Source organism: Camelus bactrianus, chromosome 8, assembly GCF_048773025.1.
Source record: "Camelus bactrianus isolate YW-2024 breed Bactrian camel chromosome 8, ASM4877302v1, whole genome shotgun sequence".
Taxonomy (NCBI): domain Eukaryota; kingdom Metazoa; phylum Chordata; class Mammalia; order Artiodactyla; family Camelidae; genus Camelus; species Camelus bactrianus.
In genome coordinates this window covers 46,113,860-46,135,059 of record NC_133546.1, presented here as the reverse complement: position 1 = coordinate 46,135,059, position 21,200 = coordinate 46,113,860, and the positions used below count along the sequence as shown (strand labels likewise).

General features: G+C 39.5%; 1 protein-coding gene across 2 annotated transcripts in view; it reads left to right on the top strand.

The window, feature by feature from the left end:
• The window catches only part of SOBP (sine oculis binding protein homolog), a 157,622-nt gene that overhangs the window by 14,154 nt on the left and 122,268 nt on the right, over nucleotides 1–21,200 (top strand). For both annotated transcript variants that reach the window (XM_074368552.1, XM_074368551.1), the window contains exon 3: nucleotides 621–806. In XM_074368552.1, the coding sequence (XP_074224653.1) occupies nucleotides 621–806 (186 nt within the window). The remainder of the gene's footprint in view (nucleotides 1–620; nucleotides 807–21,200) is intronic.

Below are 21,200 nucleotides of genomic sequence, written 5' to 3'. Positions count from 1 at the left end.
TGGAGGGAAAAAGTTGTTTTCCATGGTTGAGTTTTTTTTTTTTTTTTTTTAATTCACATGAAAGGATAAAATTCATTATGTTTTCTTTATTACCATTTTTGTTAATTTTTAATGGGTATTAATGGGTTAAATTAATGGGTCTATCCTGTGAAACAACAGGGTTTTTCCCCTCTAATTATTGGCTTCTTTCTCACTGGTTCTTTTGATTATATTATCACCCAAGTTTGTAATATAGTGGGACATAGTTACAGTAGTGGGTTGGGGGGTACTTTTTAAACTTCTCCCCTGGTAGCCAGAGAGCGATACCTGCTATATATCATTTTGTACATGGAAAAGGTTAATTGCCTCTCAATTTTCTATGGGCTTTTACAGTGCTAAAATTCATCACCACGATACAGTTGGGATATTAGCTATCATAGTGGAGCAAATTATAAAGGAGCCCATTGGAAATTTATGGTAACATGCCTGAAAAGGTCCAGGATGGTCTGTGGAGTTCTGGTAAAGTGTTTAAAGATTTGCAAGAAAACATTTTTATTCCATAGCCATTTTACTTGAGAAAATGTGGTTATAAGGAAAATAAGTCCTTTTGTCATATTGAATGTAATTTTTTTCTTTTACAGAAAATTCTTTGCCAAAACCAAAATTACCTGAGGACAGTGTTATTTCACCATACAATATAAGCACAGGCTATTCAGGGCTTGCCACGGGAAATGGACTCAGTGACTCACCCGCAGGGTCAAAGGATCATGGCAATGTGCCCATTATTGTACCTTTAATTCCGCCACCTTTCATAAAGCCTCCGGCAGGTAAGTCACTACTGGGGCTTCCCATGATAACGACTTATAGAAAATTGTTTTAACCGACCTACGATAATTATTAAATATTCAAGTTAATTTTGGAAAAGACTATTTTAAGGGACTTTGTAGATAAGAAATATTAGTGCCTGTATTATTTAAAATAGTATTGTTTTTTAAACAAATTCCCCAATCTACAACTGCTTAGGCTGTCAGTTTTCAGCTGACAATAAACTTTTCCTATCCCTGGCTATAAAAAAAATATTTTCCTTCTCTGAAATCATGTTTAAAGTTAAAAAAGGATGAACTAATTTAAAAAATAAGATATAGACTGGCTGGTTAGCAAGAACAAAAGTAACCATGGTTGAGCCGGGTGGTGGTGCAGTGGGGACCACGTCTCCTCTGAATTTTCTGAAGGATGGGGCAGTTTGTAAAGCATGTGTGGCAGGCTTGTTCCTCAGTGTGCCTTCTTCTAAATCCACTTAAGAAACAACCTGGGTTAGCCATCTCTGCTACAGAGTTCTTTTTAATTCCTGGAAAGCTCTCTTTGAGAGCTTAAAAAAAAAGTGGAGATCTGACTTTCACTTGCATGAAAATATAATCAGTGCTTTTATATTTCCAGAAAATTAGATGGTGGTGTATTAAGCTGGATGGCAGTGGGCTGAGCATGATGTGATATTGCAAGCTAGGTTACAGTTATGCTCCACACAGACAGAGGCGTTCAATAATATTGTATCTGGCTTGCTGTAAAGTGTTAGAATTATGCTAGAATGATTAATTGCTATACTGGTTATATTTCTGTATGTTGAATTGAACAATGATAAATACTGCATTTTGATAGCAGTACTTATTGTAACTCACTAAAGGTAATGCTTGTTTTTTGTTTGTTTTTTTTTTTTTGCTTGTTTTTCTAGGGAAGATATGTGCTCGGTTACATTTCCATAAACAATGAAGATATTTGTAGATATAAATTCCTGGGCTTATGTTATAGATATATTTACCGTATCTTCTAAGTGTTACTAACATTTTCTTTCATGATATGGGCACATTCTCTTGCTTGCCTGCTACATTTTAGCAGTAAAAGTGTCCTTTCATACTGAGGTCCTCAGATATGTTATCAAAGTCCATTTACCTATCAAAATCATTTGTAATTGTGTTTGTCTACTAAATACTAACGTTATTTGTATATCATAAAAAGTTTGTATTTCGAATGACATTATTCTCTTCTGGTTGATTATTTTGTGGTGCTGAGGGGCCCAAATTTATCTCCCAAAGGTCAAAGGACATATTTTGCATAGGACAACGGGAGAGAAGGGTGACTAATTTTGTAAATGTAGGTTCCTGTTTGCATGTAGGTCCAGTGGCTTAGGTGAGTGAAGCTGATGATGAGGGTATCAATAAGGCAGAGTGACTAAGTAGAAAGAACACGGGCTTCAGATTCAGACAGATTGGGTTCAAATCTGGGCTTTGTCATTTGCCAGCTCTGTGAATGTGGACAAGTTACGTAATTTCCCTGTCTGTAAAATGGGGATCACAGTTTCACCTCATGGGATAATTGTAGCCACGAGATGAGAAAAAGCACTAGCATAGCGCCTGCCACACGAAGACCATTTAGTAAACACCATGCCTCTTTTTCTTTTTTATTTTTTCAGTCCTTATTCTGCCCTAGAGTTATCATGCACATAATGTGTGCATAAAAAGGTATGCATCCAAATGAAAATTCCCCTCTAAGATTTATTTGAGCAGAGCAAACAGCTCTAGAAATTAGCATAGCTGAGGCTATCATGAGTTTGGCATGCCAAAAAACCTGCCCTGGAGTTTCCTGCTGAGCCAGCCACGTGGAATTCAAGCACACAGCTCCTATTTAACTCTAATTCCACATCAGATCAGGAAATAAATATGCAAAGGATAGAGGCCAAAAATTGAGCCTTGGAAGCCTTAGATGTAGGAACTCTGAGGAATTAGAAGCCAGAGTAACAACACCAGCGGTTTTATACTGTCTTCCATGGAACTCCAAGGTGCTCATCTGTTGAAAGCAGAACGTGGGGAAGGACGTGTTTAATTTTCTGTATCTGCTCTAAACCTTGACTTGGTCCTACTCCAGGGTTCTATATGACAAGACCAAGATACACAAAGTTTCTCTGCCTTCAAGGAGCTGACTCTGTTATTCCCTAAGCAAAAACTTAGAGGAGAGGTGAATTTTTGATTTAGTCATGTTATCTGGTGCAGTGGTCTGTAACCTTTTTCTGTAAAGGGCCAGATAGTATTTTAGGCTTTGGAACTATACTGTCTCTTTCATGACCACTGAGCTCTGCTGTGACAGCAGAAAAGCAGCTACAGATGATACATAAACAAATGGGTGTGGCCGTGTTCTAATAAGACTTCATTTACAAAAAAAAGGCAGTGGGCCTGGTTTGGCTCAGGGACCATAGCTTGCTGACCCTGGCATTAGGGTAAGATTGGCAAAAGTCTCGTGGTAAAGGAAGGTGAATAGAGTTTCTAAAAGTCAGGCCATGAGCTTTGCCAGGGTGCTCTGTGTAATATCAAAAGGAAGGGACAGTGACAGAGCAGAAAAATAGCAGTTTCCAGGGTGTGTGGTGGGCTCCGGCACATAATAGATACTCTATCAGTGTTTGTTGAATAAATGAATGAATGATATTCAAGTTCCTCTTGCACATGCATAATAAGATAGTACGGGCTGCTTTGTTGTTCTCTGAGAAAACGCTAAGATCATGTTTGAATTAGTTCCAACCTGTCTGACCTTGACCATAGCCTTCCTGACAGTGAGGTATTTATCCATAGATAAGTATAAAGTCTACACATTGTTCAAAAATTTCCCACTAGTTAATCATTTCAGTTCTTCCTTTTGCTAAAACCTTTCCCCGAATTGTTATTCAAGGTAATCGAGTTGAGGGATGCTCATTGTCAATTTTCTAGCCATATATAGGTTAATGTGGCGTTCCTGCGGGACACTAATAAATGATACAATGACGAGGAGCAAAAGGCCCCTTGATAATCAGCCCCTGAGTAATTAAGAGTTGACTGTATCCTGCATGTGTCCACCTCTTGGGATAGGGGAGATGAGGATTGTATGTATGCTTTGGATTCCTGGGAAGAAAATAATGATTAGCGTTCAACTTGTTCCTGTTGTACTATAAACCTATAAGCTATGTGGAAATGCAAATAATACCTTATGCCTGTATCAAACCCTGTACAGTTTATGAAACTCATTCAAATTTATTATTTTATTTAATTTGATCTTTACAATAACCCTGGTAAATAGCATTTTAGGTATCATTAAATAAAGAACTGAAGCTCAAATAGGTTAAACAGCTTTCTCAAGGTCAGGTGGCTTCTAAACACCTGAGTCAAGACTAGCAGTAAGGTCTTCTGACTCCCAATCCAATATAAAGTTGCCTTTTCAGTGTATTTATACAATACCTCCCTGGACCGTATCAGAGTAAGAAGACTTATGAATCTGCTTCTTCAGAGTCCCTAGTGACAGGGGATACAACTTGTTCCTGCACAGGGTTATTTTCCCCAAATCCACATCTTTTGAGAGACTTGCTAAGTTCTCTGAGTCTGAGCATCTGTGGTTCTGTGAACCTGGATGACCTAGTAGGCGTAAAACTCCAGCTTGGTTTTAAGGTCTTGCCAGCATGAGGCGAGTTGCTTCTGCTCCGAGGTACCAGAGGGCTCCATCTGGTCAGACACTAGCTCCAGAGAGTGTTTCATGTGCTCAGGCAGGCTCACCACTGGATCCCATCCACGTCTGGCAGCCAGTGGGCCCAGTGGAATACTCGTGATCGGGAACACGGTGATACCACACTCTCTTGGATTTCCACTCTCCTTTTGCACAGCTGCAGACAGAAGTGTGGGTGTAGCTTATTCCCGGGCCTGGGGAGCTGCTTGTCTCTTGCTGCGCCCCTTTTCTTCCGAGAATGGGAACTCCTTGGGCTTTGGTGATTACCACAAGCACTGACCCTGCTTTGGCTACATGTTTCAATCCAATTTCATCTGATTTCCGAGGCTAAGCCGTCCTTCCCCCCTCAGAGACAGAAGCTGGCCCTTGGTGTAGGGTTTGTGACATCACAGTCGTTACTATGGTAATAGACTTGCTATAAACACAGAATAATAGCCCTGCTTTTACTTTTGTTTTCTCTCCAAGCAGTGAAGGGAATCACCATGCTCCTTAAGTAAGAATTACAGACTTTCCTACAGACTCTAGAAGTGTACAGAATAAGGTTTTGCTGTGCAGACTCGCCATTTAAAAAAATGTTATAAGAATAATATTAGAAAATAATAGAAAGTATCAACCAACTCTCTTTTTTTAATGCCAATATTCCTTTATCCTTTAAGTCAGAATGAATATGAAAACCTCCTTCTTTGCTAATTTAAAAAACCACAGCTTAAGCATGGTCTGAAGTGGCAGAATATATATCAGCAAGAGTTTTGAGAGATAACTCAGGTTAATTACACTGTAACCTTGCTGTCATTCTTCTCATATTAGAGATTTTAATATGGGTTCAACCCTTTGGGACTGCATTCAAAGAGGGTTGTGCCGGTAAAGGACTTTCAGCATGGATGGTAAGAACTGTACAATAATGAATCTCCATCAAAATGCTTACGCCTGCTCTGCTCCCCTACAAGTCTGACTATTGAAGTAAAGCCATTCAAAATGAATTTTAAATGGATTTTTTAAAACAAAGATCTTATATCGGTCTTTATTGCTTTACAAGTGTAATAACATCTAGCTCCATTTATTGGACATCAGTCCTCTGCAGTGGTTGGGTAAGCTTGGGTCTCCCCAGCCTTGCCTACCTCTGGTTAAAGCAACCAGCTGGGACTTTTGAACCAGGATTTTTTATCTCCTAGTCTCAGACTTGTTCCATAAACAACATTTTGCTCTCCAAACTTAAAAAAGTCAGTAAAACTGTTAGCGTAATTGTTTTTATTCATAAGGTAAAGACGAAATCCAGTGACTTAGCTAGAGAAAGTTTCACTGAGCCTGGCTGTGTATCTAGGAAATGATATTTTAGATCTGAGTCTTTTGACAGGTTTTTTCAGAGGCTTACAACTTGCCTATTACAAGTCCACAAACCCTCTAAACCCCTGAATACTTTAAAATAAAATGAAACATGAAAAACGGAGGGAATATACTTCTCTGGATGCATTTATATGGCAGTTTTGAAGATAATGTCTTTTACCTCAAATAATAAGTGACCTTATTCTCATTCTCTAGTGTGTTCCCACGTGTGAGGTGAAAGGTAGAGTCCACGCACACAGCGCACGCAGGTTTGTGTGGAGGGACGTGAGATCAAGCTCCTAAGACCAGCTTGATTTCCTGTGTGCAGGAAAGTCTTGCCTTTCTTGGAAAACAATGACCATTTCCTGTCTTCCAGGATGGTTTGCTTTCAGCGAGCGTTCCAACTTTGTGTTCAGTCATAGTCATGGAAATATGATATATTTTTTCAGGCAAATCTTTAAATTCTTAAGGGATTATAGGAACTGGGCTCTAAGGAACCATTAGCTTAACTGAGAATATGGAAACATTCACGTGATCTGCTAAGCTCTATGTATATAGCTGAGTAACCCACAGTTAATAAGCATGTTACTTTTTGGCTCTTATAATTCTTACATGGAGTTGTACTTGCAGGGAAGTGGGAATCAGAATGTGGTTTGCATTATGATCATTATTTATTTTATCTGTTATTTAATATTCTTGGGGCTTGCATATGAATGCTGTTTTCCAAATAGCCTTTGAGAAAACAGGATTTAATAGAAATTACTTTGCCTTTTATTTATTTGTACAACTTTTAAAATATGATTATTAAATAAAATTACCTAGAGTTAATGGGATTTGGATAACTTACTATTTATGTAGCAGATACATTTCTCAACAAAAAGAAGAGATTCACTGAACCCTCAGATTTGTAGAGTTTTCCAAACCACTAAGGACAAGGACAGGAGGAATTATGGTGAAAGGCAGGAATAGGAGTAGTTAATAACAGTATCGATTTAATCTCATCATAGCTACTATTTTTTGAGCATTTATTATGGGCCAGGCATTGTGCTAATAGATGATCTTATCTAATTGTCAGGAAAACTCTCTGTGGATGCTGTTATTAACCTTGTTTTACAGATGAGGAAACTGAGAACCAGAAGAGTTAAGCAATTTGCCTGAGGTCACACAGGTAATAAGTGGCTGAGCTGATAGTCAAACTTAGGCATAGTGTCCCTTTAACCCGTATTCTACCACTGGATTATCCAAAACACTGTGTCTGTCTTTCAGTCAATAATGTATTTACTGACTGTTCTTCACATTGCATGAGACAATACACATAGATGGAGAGAGAGATAGATAATACAAATATGTATATAGTGTATATTATTATCCCTGACCACCAAGAATTTACAGGGTACTTGGTATATAATCAAAACATCATTCTAGTTTGACTTTAGAAAGAATGACATAATTTCAGCAACATTTAGAGGGTGCAGGGTGGGAGCAGAAGGGTAGTTAAAGTGGAGTAGCAGAAAGAATATGGGCAGATAATCAGAAACTATTGAATTTGTATAGTTGAGAAGAAATGACATCTGAAACATAATGTAGGCTAGGAGATAGTTATTTGAAATTCAGAGTGATAAAAAAGACAAAGTGAAGTCTTGAAATGTTAGCTACTGTGATGTGGGCCCTGTTTCATCTTTTCTTATACAATCAAAGGATCTTGAAAAGGTGTAAGTCAAATTTTGATGTGTTCAGTCATTCTTACTGCCAAATGGATTGTGTAGTTAGAATGGTAGCATGATGTGGTGGAAAGACTATCAGAACAAGAACCAGGACACCTGGATTGTTAATGCCAGCTCTGCTGTTTACTGGCTAGATAATCCTGAATAAGCCACTTAGCCCCTTTGAGCCTCAATTTCCTTGTCTGAAAATGATGTAGTTAGCTTAGGTAATCTGGAATGTCCCTACATTTATAAAACCTTGATTTTGTGACTTGTATAGTGAATTGCCTAGCTGATTCTATGACTTGAAAGGGTCTATTTCAATATGGCATAATATATATTTGTGAATATATATTTGATTGAATATATTTAAAGCACATTTACCTATGTCTGTAGTTTCAGCACCTGAAAGTCTGATGGAAGATTTATGCTGCTTAGGACAACTTTCAGTGACTGATTGTTAATTTTTACTCTGAAAGAGTGACTTGAAATAATAGATTTGAAATTTGAAGAAAGTGCTAGAAAGTGCAAAATTTGAGTAAATAAAAAGACTGTATCACCCATATGTTAATAAACTTAATTATTTTGATGTTACACATAAGTTGTGATCACTGGAATTCCCAGAATTTCTGCAAAAGAGAAGTCACATTATGTCTAATTTAATTTACCAAAACAGTCACAAGAAGAAATAGAAAACCTGAGTAATCCTTAATTTCCTGAATAGTAAGGAAATTAAATAATTAAATCCTTTTTATGAAGAACTTGCTAGGTTGAGATTGCTTCAGTGTTAAGTTCTAGTGTTTAAGGAAAAAATAAAACCAAACTCAGAGAAACTCTCTTAGAGAATAGAAATGAAACGCTTTCACTCATTTTATGATCCCAGCATGATCTTGATTCCATCACATGACAAAGGCATGAATGATAATTTAATGTAACTTGATTACATTTAAGTGGAGAACTTCTCTTCATCATGAATAATGATCCAAAAATCCTGAACAAAATCATGTCAAGCCAAAGTCAATGATATAAACAACAGGATATTGCATCATGACTAATTTGGATTTTTTTTTCCCTAGGAATGTAAGGTTGAGTTAAATTTTAAAAATTAGTCAATATTGTTAACCACATTAACAGAATAAAATAAAATGTCATACAATATTCTCAATAGATGCAGAAACATGATTTGATAGAATTTAACACAACAACAAAAACTCTTGGCAAAGCAGGAATAGAATGAAACTTCCATAATAAGGCAAAAAATATCCACAAAAACTTACAGCAAATATACTTAACAGTGAAATACTGAAATTTTGAGATGAAGAATGAGATAAAGATAACCACCATCACCACTTTAATTTTGTGCTAGAATTCATACTCAGTATAATAAGGCAAGAAAAAGAAACAAAATATTATAAGGTTTGAATTGTTTATAACCTCTCTACCTCACTAATATACAGGTCAACTATTATAATTAATGAGTGTATTTATCAATGTCTAAACACAGTCAATGCCCCCAAGTCCATCATATCTCTACATACCAGCCATACACATGCAGAAGAACAAACTAAAAAATAACTTTTAAAATAGCATCAAATCATCAAATATCCAGGGGAAAAAAAATCTAACAAAATGTGTGCAGGATTGTTGCACAGAAAACTACCAATATTGCTGAGAGAAATTAAAGAAAACCTAAATCAATGAAGGGATACATCATATTTATGTTCTGGAGACTAAATATTCTAAAAAGGCAGATTATTCATAAATTGATCTATATATTTAATTCTGATGAAAATTCCAGCATCAAATGTTGTGGAAATTAAAAAGCTATTTCTAAAATGTACGTGGAGATGCAAAAGGGTAAGAATAGCCAAGACTATCTTGAAGGAAAAAAAAATTGAAAGACTTATGCCAGCAGATCTCAACATTTATTATAAGACTACAATAATTATTAATTAATTAATATTATTAGTGTTAGTTGTTGCTATTGTTATTCTTTTGACCTTATCTAAAATTATCCTTTAGGAATCTGTTGATCTGTATTTGAGACATAAAAGAGGAAGGAACACTTTCTGTTTCATGTCCATTATCTTTTGGTTTAACTTTTGTAAAGAACCTTTTCTTGCAATTATGAAATATATAAATTTTGGAAAAGTGCATAAAACATAAAAGTGTTCTTTTGTAGACAGTGATCCTTGTCTGCTCATACCTTCTTTCCTCCAAGAGGTAACAACTTTTATGGTAATTATTGCCCTCTTTTCTTCTATAGTTTAAACACCTCAGTATGCCTCCCTATGTGATATAGTTTATTTTTGCCTATTTTTGGACTTCAGATAATGAAATTTTGGTAGCCAGCTTCCAAGATGACCCCCAATTATCCTGGCCCCCTGGTGGTATCTTCTTACATTGAATCAAAGATGGTCTGTGTGACCAACTTCTAAGGCTATCATCAAAGGTTATTGCAGTTTCTGCCTAATTCTCACAGATTATTCACTCTTGAGGGGAATAGAGAGGAGCATGAGGAAACTCAAGCAGTCCTGTGAAGCAGTCCATGTGGATAGGAACTGAAGCTTCCCATCAATAGCCAGCACTGACTTGCCAGCCCTGTGTCTGAGCCACCTTACAAGTGGATCCCTCAGCCTGAGTCAAGCCTTCAGATCACTGCAGCCCCCCAAAACATTTGATTGTAACCTCATGAGTGATCCTGAGCCAAAATTGCTCCAAACTACCCTCAAATCTCAGACCCACAGTAACCATGAACAATAATAAATGATTTCTGTTGAATTAAAAAAAAGACAATGAGATAATGATATAAAGATATATATATATATAAACCATTGTAATAGAATGCAGAAGCAAGTCTAAATGGATACTTAATTTATAACAAATGTGTTAGCCAGCTTGAGTTCCCATAATAAAATACCCTATCCTGTGTGGCTTAAATAACCAGAATTTATTTTCTCACAATTCTAATGAATGGAAGTCCAAGATCAAGGTCATCAGGGCTGATGTCTCATAAGGACTCTCTCTGTGAGTTGCAGTGGCAGCCTTTTCCCTGGGTCCTCACATGGCAGAGACAGACAGCAAGCTCTCTTGTGTTTCTTCTTATAAGGGCACTAATCCCATCAGACTAGGGCTGTACCCTCATGACCTCATCTCACCGTAACTCTCAAAGTCCCCATCACCAAATAGTATCTCACATTGGGAGTTAAGACTTCAATGTGAATTAGCGAGGGACACAAACATTCAGTCCATAACAACAAAGATGACACTGTAGATCAGTGAGGAAAGAACAGTCCTCTCAATAAATGTACTTATGGGAAAAAATGTGTGTTGATTCTTTACTTCACACTGTTCACAAAAACCAGTTCTTGATGGATTGTTGATCTAACTGTAATAGGTCGAACATTAGAGCTTGCAGAAGAAAGCCTAAGAGAATATATTTATGATCTTGGATGGGCCAATATTTCTTAAACTCTACACCAAAAACACTAACCATAAAGAAACAGGTTGATTAAATAGACTCTATTAAAGTTGAGAATTTCTGTTGATTAAAAGGCATCTTTCGAAAGAATGAAACAGCAAATCACTGAGTGGGAGGTGATATTTGTGATACATATCCCACAAAAGACTCATATTCACAATATATAAAGAACCCCTAGAAATAAAAAAGAAATCATTACAATAGCAAAATGAGCAAAAAAAAAAAAATATAAACACCAAAGAAAATATCCAAGTGACCCCCCAAAATATTAAAAGTTTTTCAATCTTGCTCATTAGGAAAATAAAATTTTAAATCACAGTGAGATACCAGTACACAACATTAGAATGGCTAAAATGAAAAAGACTGATAATATCCAGTACTGGGAGGATATAGAGCAACTGGAACTCTCATGCGTTGCTGGTGAGAGTGTAAGTCAGTATAACCACTCTTGAAGGCTGATTGCCAATATCTATTATTGCTGAACATACATATATCCTATTACCCAATAATTCCATCCTAGATACATACTCAATGTAAATGTGTATATATATGTGAGCTGAAGACATTTAGAAGAACCTCTGTAGTAGCATTTATTCACAACAGCTAAAAACTGGAAACAGTTTAAATGTTCATTAACAGTAGTTAACATTGTCTCCTAGGAGTTCCTTGGATGGGCTTAGGTGGGTGAAGTGTGGGCCTTGAAGTTGAATGTGAAGTTGTGTGTATATCACATATGCATAGCTCAGAGAAAAAAAAATTGTCTCAAAAAATATTGAGTCCTTGACTTAGAGACCTAAATTTCAAAATGAAAAAAAAAGTTTTTTAACTCCTCTTGATTTCAGCAACTAAGTTCTAGACGGTAATTCTAACATTTTTTTATCCTATGTTTAGTCTGTTCATAGTTTCCTCAAATCAAGCATTTAAAAATCTTATCACTCTTTATTATTAAAGAATTATCAACATTTACATGAATTATATCATGGTGAAGCCCAAAAATTAGATTATAGGCTTAAGACATAAGTATCTGTCACAGTGGTGTACTTGAGAGCTACTTTTGATATGGTGTAAAGCGGAGAGAAATGAAGGGGCCCAGGTGAGTGGCAAAAACAGGATACACATTACTCTACATCAGTGGTTCTTGTCATGGGTAAATTTGCCCCTCAAGGCACACTGGGCAGTATCTGGAGATATTTTTGGTTGTCACAACTGGGAGAGGGGGTGGTACTGGCATGTAGAGAGTAGAGGCCAGGGATGAGGCTTAACATCCTGCAATGCACAGGACAGCCCCACACAAGGAATTATCTGGCTGAAAATGTCAACAGTGCCATGGTTGAGAAACCAGGCTGTACAAGGATGGCAACTCTGTGTATGGGGCACCTCTTATGTACCACTCCAGATCCTCTTGGCCCCACAGTGACTGCTGCAGTACTTTGATAGCTTAGGCACTTGCATTTTGAAGAGGGCAGTGTTCTGTTGGAGTTCGGTAGGTGCTCTGGTTGGCTGAATGGGTCCGTGGATGTGAGTTTTGGTGTATTTGTGGGAGACGGTGAGCTATGAGCGTCCTTCTACTCCGCCATCTTGGCCCCTCCTTCCTAGGCACGTGCATTTTGAAAGGGCTTGTGGCATATGTCTCCAGCTTCTTTCTCTGGGACTTCTCTGATATGGCAGCATGGGCTTTGTGTAAATCCTTTCTGCTGTACATATGCATGTGCAAACCAGATGTATAGGGCAATTAACACACTAGGTCAGTGGAACACGAGAGTTGATGAATACATTCTTTCCCCTTTTGTCCCCTGGGTTAATAGTTATGAAATGTATTTCCCATACTCCAAAGAATGTTCTTTATGATTGAACACCAGTCTCCCTGAATAGTGGCTAACTCAGTATCACATCGTCACATTGGCTCTTCATCCTCCCCAGGTTCATTCCCCTTGTCCCCCACTCCTACTTCCTGGAATCACATGTCTGATAAACCACCTGCATGCAAATCTTTGTCTCAGATTCTGTTTTCTGGAAAACTCAGGCTAAAATACCATGTGTGTTGAAGTCCACAGTAAAAGATCAGAAATTAATGGAAAAGAATATAAAAAGTTAGAATTTTATAAACATTCATGTTTGTCCCTTTACAGGGAAGCATTAAAGGATTAAAAAGAAGGTACCAGATTCGTGGTGGTGCAAATATTGGAGAGCTCCTAAAGGTCCACTTCTAAAATTGTCCCGTCAGCCAAAGAATTTCCTAAGCCTCTTGTGGTAGGGGCAAAGGACAATAGTGGTGGCCATCCAGAAGGAGAAAAAGGGAGGAAATTAAGTGAGGGGTTCAAGAAAAAAGAAGAAAGGATAAAGAATACCCGCTGGCTGCACTCCTTTAAGTGGATCTTGCTGTTTTGAGAGATGTAGAATCCCAGAATTTTAGTTAGAAGGGACCTAGGAGACCCCTTCTAACGAAATAGTGTAGGTCATGACCTCCAAACTGCTCTCTCAGAGATACTGAGGGTCATGTGTCAGATGTAGATTAGTCACTGAACTGGGGGCACCATGGTGAGGAGAGTTCCAGCTCGCTTCTACTCCTGACTTCTAGATGTCTTTGAGTATGTCATGTTAATGTCATCTCTAGGCAATATCTGACTCACCTACTGGGGTGTTGGGAGCATTTAGTTAAAAATGTGCATGAATGCAAAAAAGAGAAAACAACCCTAAAACTAAGGTCCCCTGTCCCAGAGTTGAGGAAGGGAATTATCAAAACCCTGCTAGTTTGAAGGTATTGTCTTAGCCTTGGGAAATTCCTTGCCATGATCCCTTTCTCACATCCAGGGAAGTAATTAAATCTCTTAGGAGATCCAAGGAGATTTACAGATGAGGAAGATGAGGCTAGAGAGGGTAAATGACCTTCTCAAGGTCATTGAGTTGCTTTCATGGCAGAAACAGGGACACCAACTAAACATGGATTCTAAATTGCACATTTTGTGATCCTCGAGGCAGCCTGGAACTTTTTTTTGGCATTATATAAACTCTTTCTGGGGTTATGACCTAGCTAGGATTTCAGAATGCCCTGCCCCAGGTCACCAAGGAGCTAAGGTACTAACAGGAAATAAGAGGAAATGTCAGCTGCACTTTCCCTTGCTTGTAGAGGGTGAATGTGTTTTTGGAATTAACGTAGACTTGACTGAAATGTTTGCTATTAATTATTTGAAGGTATAAATAAAGTTTGGTTAAGAGAAAGAAGCGATGGTGAAGTTGGTAACTTTTGTTATTCTAGGGACATTCCCAACGCTGACTTCTCAAAGTTCCTGTTAAATTAAGAAGACTTAGTTCATGGACTTGGCCAAGGAGAGTGGAAATAATGATTGCATTCTATTTTGGGGCTTTTCACTGGTGTTTCCCTCTAAGGCAACTTTGTTCTGAGTGATTAGCAAAGATGGTACCCTTGGCTTCCTCCCCCCATCCCTGCCCCTGCCCTGGGCATTTAACCACCCGGGTACATCTAGTAAGGATTCTGATTTTTGTCCTCCTTATACTGAGGCCCAAAGTCAGACATTTCACGCTAGTGAACAACACAGATATGTTCCCTGTCTTAACTGGCTCACGGTCTGGTGGAGGAGACAGACATTAAAAAGAAATCTCAGTGAAGTCTGATGATGATCAAGTCCAGAGTGCTTTGGGATCTGACCAGGTTTGAGGTCAGGAAAGGTCTCCTTAGGATGAGGCTTAAGATAAGATATGAAAGAGAGCGTGACTGCCCCAGTCAAGGATTTCGAGGTTGTGGGTGAGGAAGCAGTCCGTGGACAGGCTCAGAGCAGAGATAGCACCTCAGGAAAGTAAAAGAAGCCACAGCCCCAAGTAGACAAGCTGAGAGGCTGGCCTGGTCACGGGAGCCGTGGAGAGGCCATGCTGGGGAGTTCCAACTTCTTGAGGGCAGTGGATGCCTCTGAAGGGTTTTGAGCAGGTGAGAGCAGTGATCAGATTTGTTTAGAATTCCCCCACATCCAGAGTGGAGGGAATGAGCCGGATGGGAGTGAAATAGGAGGCCACCTGTAGTATGGGCAAGAGGTGTTGGTGGTTTCACTGGAATGGACAGCAGTAAACTCCATGAGGATGGGCCTAGTACAGCCTAGAACAGTGACGTGTACATAATTAGACTGGGTAAATTGTTACTGAATGAATGAATGGATACATTATAAAAATATTTAGGAGGACCTGGTGATTAATCAGAAGATGGGAGGTGAGAGGGAGGAAAGAAGCAGGAAAGATGCCAGATTTCTGCAGGGATGGGGGTCCAGGACCTGAGATGGGAAACACCGTGAAGGGGCAGGTTATGGGGAGGGGTGTGCATGCAGCTTTGGACATGACAAGTTAAGATGCTGGGAGGCAGTTGGAAATAATCTGAGAAGCAACTGTGTTGATTTGGACATCTTCATCTCATGGTGGATGGTAACCAGAGTCACAGGAGTGCATCGATGATATGGCCCAAGTAGAGTTGGTAGAGAGAAGAGAGGACTCTGAAAGATTGCCGGGGTGTGGCCCCTACCCTTCCCAGAGCCGGGCTGTTTTGGCACGTGACATCTCATCACATTCCCAAGTAGGGATTGGAGTGGGTCCCGTTCAGCGAGCCCCTCATCCATCCATTCATTACTCTCATTCAAGAAATCTGAGTATTTCAAGATGAGACGATGAAGAGGGAAGTAAATCATCTTTTTGACGGTGTTCCAGGCAGATTCATCTTGGTTCTATCAATGCATTTAGTTGAGTGAAGTTCTCCCCCCTCTTCAGTCTGCTGAACCTGTGGTTCAGGTCACGGAGGGAAGAAGGGGGACTGGGGGGGGGCACAGTACTTGATGTGAAGGCTTTACCCTTCCCACATGTCCCTTTGACCCCAATCTCTAGCCAGTCAGTTCCCCTCCCCTAGAAGGGTAGCCCGAGGCAGGGCATGCTTCTTGGTGGAACTGCCCGGAATGCTGAGAGGTGGACTGGCCCGCTGCTCAGTCACAGTGGGGCTGCTTTTACCCCGCTCTGTGGGCACCAAGAACACCTGGCTCCTGTGACCCCTGGTGGTGACAGAGCCCTGGGAGCAAGCCTGGTTTTCCCACAGTCCCCTTCCACTTCATGTTGGCATTTTATGCTGGGGGCAGCCATAGAAAGCTCTTTGAGGACTGGGATCATGTCTGTCTTGTTTTCCAGCGTAGTTCCAGCCCCTAGTATAGTGACAGGCACAAAATTGAGTAAATAAATTGAATTCTTTGTCTACAATTAAGGTTTCCCCTCTGGGGAGATTTGTCAAGCACTGTGGGGCCCATTAAGTGTAATTAATGGGACAGCCAGATTTCAGAAGGGGAGATGAGCCCTTTGGATAAATAGTGGGTAATGGGAATACGTTTCCTGCTCTGATGTCCTATGTAAAGCAGCCTTTGACCCTTCAGTCCTAATGTGCTGCTATTGGTATTTATTTGGAGATGATGCTCCTCTATGCAGGGCAGGGGCTTGGAATTGCTTTCCCAGCAGTGATGAATTTGCTGGTGCACACTTTTTGACCTTGCTCCCTTGTCCCTAATCATGTACATTTGTTGGCTAGATGCTAGGGCTCAGTGCATGGACTGCAACCACGTAGGAGAGAGAGGTCCGGTGGAAAGCAAACCCATCATTGAAACGTCATTGTCCCAGCACATCTGAGATTTGACAGAGGGTCAAATCCAGGGCACAGGGATGGAAGACAGGATTTTACGTCAGATTCTTGTCCATGGCAACCACCCAATGAATGTGAATTATTCAGTCTGTTAAGAGCAGTATTTCTCTCTCATTGCCTTAGTATTGATCTCTGCCATTTTCTCTGTAGAACTTTACAGGCAAAGGGTTGCCTTCTCCGGATATAGCAGACACTACAGGATTCAGTGGACCACAGGTATCTTTGTTCAGTTTGGTGGTGTTTGTTGAGGACTAGTAGGTGTTGGTTAGCACACCCAGGACTGGCCACATGGCTGCCTGCCCTTTCCTTCTGCCCAGTGCAGACAAAGCTCCTGGCAATGGAAGGTGCAATTTTGGGCAAAAGAAGAGAAACCTTTCTGATAAATAATGACCCACATGACAGTGCTTATGCTTCAGTGCTCGTATAGGGCAGTAGTGCAGAACGTCCAGGGAGACTTTCTTAGAAATCCAGTCTTGTGAATTCTCTGTGAAAGTACCTGTCCATGGTCAAATCTGTGAAATACAGCACATTCTATCTCTCTCTTGAAGATTCCTAACTACACATTGGTGGAACCAAAAGGTCTTACAATAAAGAGCTGCTTGTTTAGCTTTGTTTAGCCCAGTGTCTTCCATACCTATTTGACCATAGAAGTCTTTAAAAATAACACCCCTTTAAGTATCCCATGGTACTAGTGTTCTGTGGAGTGTGTTTTGGGAAATGTTGCATAGAGGATTCTGGGTTTTCTTTACTCTTAAGTTCTACCCTCTTCCCTTTTTTTTTTTTTAAGCTGTTTATTTTTTTTTTTTTATTTGTCTGTTTGGCAGGGAGAGGTAATTAAATTTATTTATTTAATTATGCTTTAAATGGAGGTGCTGGGGATTGAACCCAGGACCTCCTGCATGCTAAGCACTTGAGCTATACCCTCCCACCATACCCTCTTCCTTTCTTCTTCTAGCTTCTTGGGGTGAGTACATAGGAAAGACAGACCCTCTACAGTGAGTACTGAGAAGTGGAGGTTTGTCGAAGAGACTTATAAGAAGTCCCTTCACTGGTTAATCAGTGAAATTATTTTTTAATGTTAAGGAGCTGCAGGCACACATGCTTAGTGGTGTCTTGTTAAAGAATCTAGGTTCAGTATGGCATTAAAGAGAGAATGACTGTTTTGTGACTTTATGTGCTATCTCCTTTCATTTTCCTTCTTTGTTCGAATGCTGGGAAAATAAGGGGGGAAAGGACACTGGAAGTAAAGCAAACTCACTTTGAATTTGACTACAGAGTCAATTTTCACAAAGAACTCTTTGGACTTTTCCCTGGTAGGCTTTGACTAGAGAAACAGAGAAATGAATTCTTTGAAATTTGGGTGAGTCACATTCCTACATTATGGTAATTGTTTGTCTCATTCTTAAATCCCTCTTTTTTTTTTCTTTTCATTTCTACTGTTACTCTATAGGTTTGGAACTTCATCTTCTTTCCTCTCATCCATCCATCCATCCTTTTATTCATTCATTCAACATAGTTTAAGTACTGCTGTGTGCTGGGTACTGAACACACAAAGGTGAATGAGTCATGGAGACTACTCCCATGCTGCTTACTAAAGCTTCTAAAATGTGGAACAAGATTTCAGTCTTTCTGAATTCTGATCCACCCTGCTGGAGTAACATTTCTCAGCATGTCTCTGATCCTGATTCTCAGCATTTGGGAGCTTCTCATTATCTGGGAGCCCCTCCAACCCCAGGGCAAGACGGCAATCAAGGGACTCTTGTTCAGGCCCCACCAGCCTCTGTCTAATCTCCTGCTTTTCTCTTCATACAGTTGTGGTCAACTGGGTGACTGCAGAGCTCCTCCTCATCCTTGAATGTGTCTGCTACTCCCTGGTTCCTACTGGTCCTTCTGTCCTTTCCCTCCTTCTCTTGAACTTTCCCTCCAAATCTTTCAAGACTCAACTCAACAGCTGTGCTCTCGGGGCTCTAACAGATTTCTGAACCCCTCTCTTACCATATTCTCCCTGTCAGATAACGAGTCACACACTTTTCTGTTTGTCCTCTTGGGAGCAGGGCCATGTCCTATTCAACTCAGCATTCCTGACCAACGACCTGCCTAGTGTGGGGGCCTGCACCTGCCTGTAGATGTTTAGTTCATTCTGTAGTCATGTCTTTTACAAATATGTGTGTATGATATATATGTATGTGTGTGTGTGTACAGATATATCATACACACATATATAAATAATTTTAGATTGGCTAGAAAAGATCCAGTAGAAAATTGAAAATTAATTTTAAATTATGTAATTTTTCTGTCATTTTGTGTATGTGCTCATTCTTCTTACGTTCTGGGATCAAATTTTAGTTTATGTGTAGCAATTTAGACTTTATTTTGGGGCTAAGTACTACTCTATTTAGAGGGGGTGTGGACTATTTAAATTCTTGAAATCACTTCAAATAATTCTATTTCCAAAAGAAAAATAGGGATAGTTTTAGGTACTACAGAGAATCATAATTGTATAGAGCCTCTATCATTTAATTGCATCTCTCCTTTTAATGAGAAATAAGTGCAGTAAAATTTTATTAATTCAGACTCTATTCTTTGGCAATTTTTGATAGTTCAGTTACCAAGGTGGCAGACATTTTCAGTTGTTACTATGAAACTTTTTAAAAGAGCAAACTTCTCAGATGCTTAGAAAGATCCACCCATGTGTGGATAGTTGATGTAATAATTACAAAGAATCCCCATCTGTTAATTACAGAATATCTGGCAGTACAGTGATATATTTGGCAATATATCACTCGTCAACTGTTAATTCAAGTTAAGTAATTTTTTAAAAGAATAACTGTAAGTGAAGCTTGTATTAAATCTAATGGCTTTATTCTTAACTAGTCTGAGTTAATGAAATTAAACCAGTTACTGGGTTGTTCTTTGTATCCAAAGGTAGTGGTTCTACAGATGTCAGCCACTGGGGGGATGTGATTAAGAGACTGGGCCTGCTCATCAGGCCTCTCCAGATTGCACAGAGCTGATGCCTACCCTTTTCCTGTGGCTTTAACTGCCAGTAATTGTAAGGCAGGCTCATTTACATGGGAAATGTACCTACTTTATCTCATATGGTCTTCACCGCGGCTAGAGTTAGGGTGGCCATTACTGTCCCCTGAGTGACTTGCCCACGTCACACAACTAGAAGGGGCAGAATTAGTACTTTGACCAACGTCCTCTGTCTCCATCTCTCCACACTCCATGACACTGTCTTTCAAATAATAGCAACTTTGGTTCACAAAGCAGTATATATCTGTTACTGCATTTGCTTAAAAAAAGTCACCTTCTTGAGCTGTAATAAGTCAGCCTGCCTGTTGCTTTTTTTTTTCTAGCAATCCCTAGCTAGATGCCATTCCTCCCCTTTCCTTCAACTTCTGTTGTGCTTTATAGGCACTCTGAAAATATTTGACATTGTGCTCCAGTATGATTGGACAGTGTTTTTTCTGTCCATTCTGCCTTCACTTGGCAGCCCTCAGCTTGCTCTACCTATAGGTCTTAGCAAAGTAGTGACCAGAGGCTTCTTGTGTCCTAGCCTCTCCCATATCTGCCCTCTACTTTTCTCATTGGAACCCTGTCCCCAGTCCTTCTCCTCGTTCTCTGTGAAAACTTGTTCTCAGAAAGAATCACTCATTTTAAAGCATAAATCATTATAGACCCTGTGTATGTCGACCCTGTGTATGTGTTTCAGGGAATTTGTTAATGGGATATAAGAAATGTTTAGCCCAGGAAATTACTCTCTAATGGTAGAATTAGATTTTAGTGAGCAGCTGAGGATAATTTTTGAAGCGATTCTTATTGGCATCTTTGAATCTGCACATGTAAGTAGCTCCCCACTTCACCCACATGGAAAGTCAATCTTATCCATGTCCTGCTGTGATTCCCCCTCCTTACAAAAGAGAAAGCTGGGAAGATATTGCTTGCCTGTGATAGAATGACTGTTTCCCAAGATCCAGGTATTATTGGTTCTGTCTCATCATTTACTATTTAAGTGGCACTTGCTGGTGAGAGTTCAGACAGAATGTTTGCAGCAAATCCAAGTCTCATCGTTATAAAGAAGTAAAGGCTTGCACTGTGAGCCTTTAACTTGTTTTCTTAACAAAATCAATCAAAAGATATTGATTAACACTTCAGCTGTCTCCTTGAAGACATTTTGACCTTTTTGATTCCATTTTCTTTGTCTATTAGCATGTCGTGGAGCAGTAATCTGTGACAGCTTTTAGTCCTTCGTGTGGAGGGAAGTCTGTGTGGATGGTGTGTAATCTCACACATTTAGAAAGGCTGTGGTCTTTAAGGTGTAGTGGTCAAGAGCTTGGGCTCTGGAGTCAGATGCTTTCGTCTTCCTCTTGGCTTTGGTATGTACTGCCTGTGTGATTTGGAGTAAATTAACCTCTAAACCTCACTTTCCCCATCTGCACAATGGGGATAATGTTAGTACCTGCCTAGGGGAGGGTGGTTGTGATAAGATTAAATGATGGATTTAAAGAACTTTGTG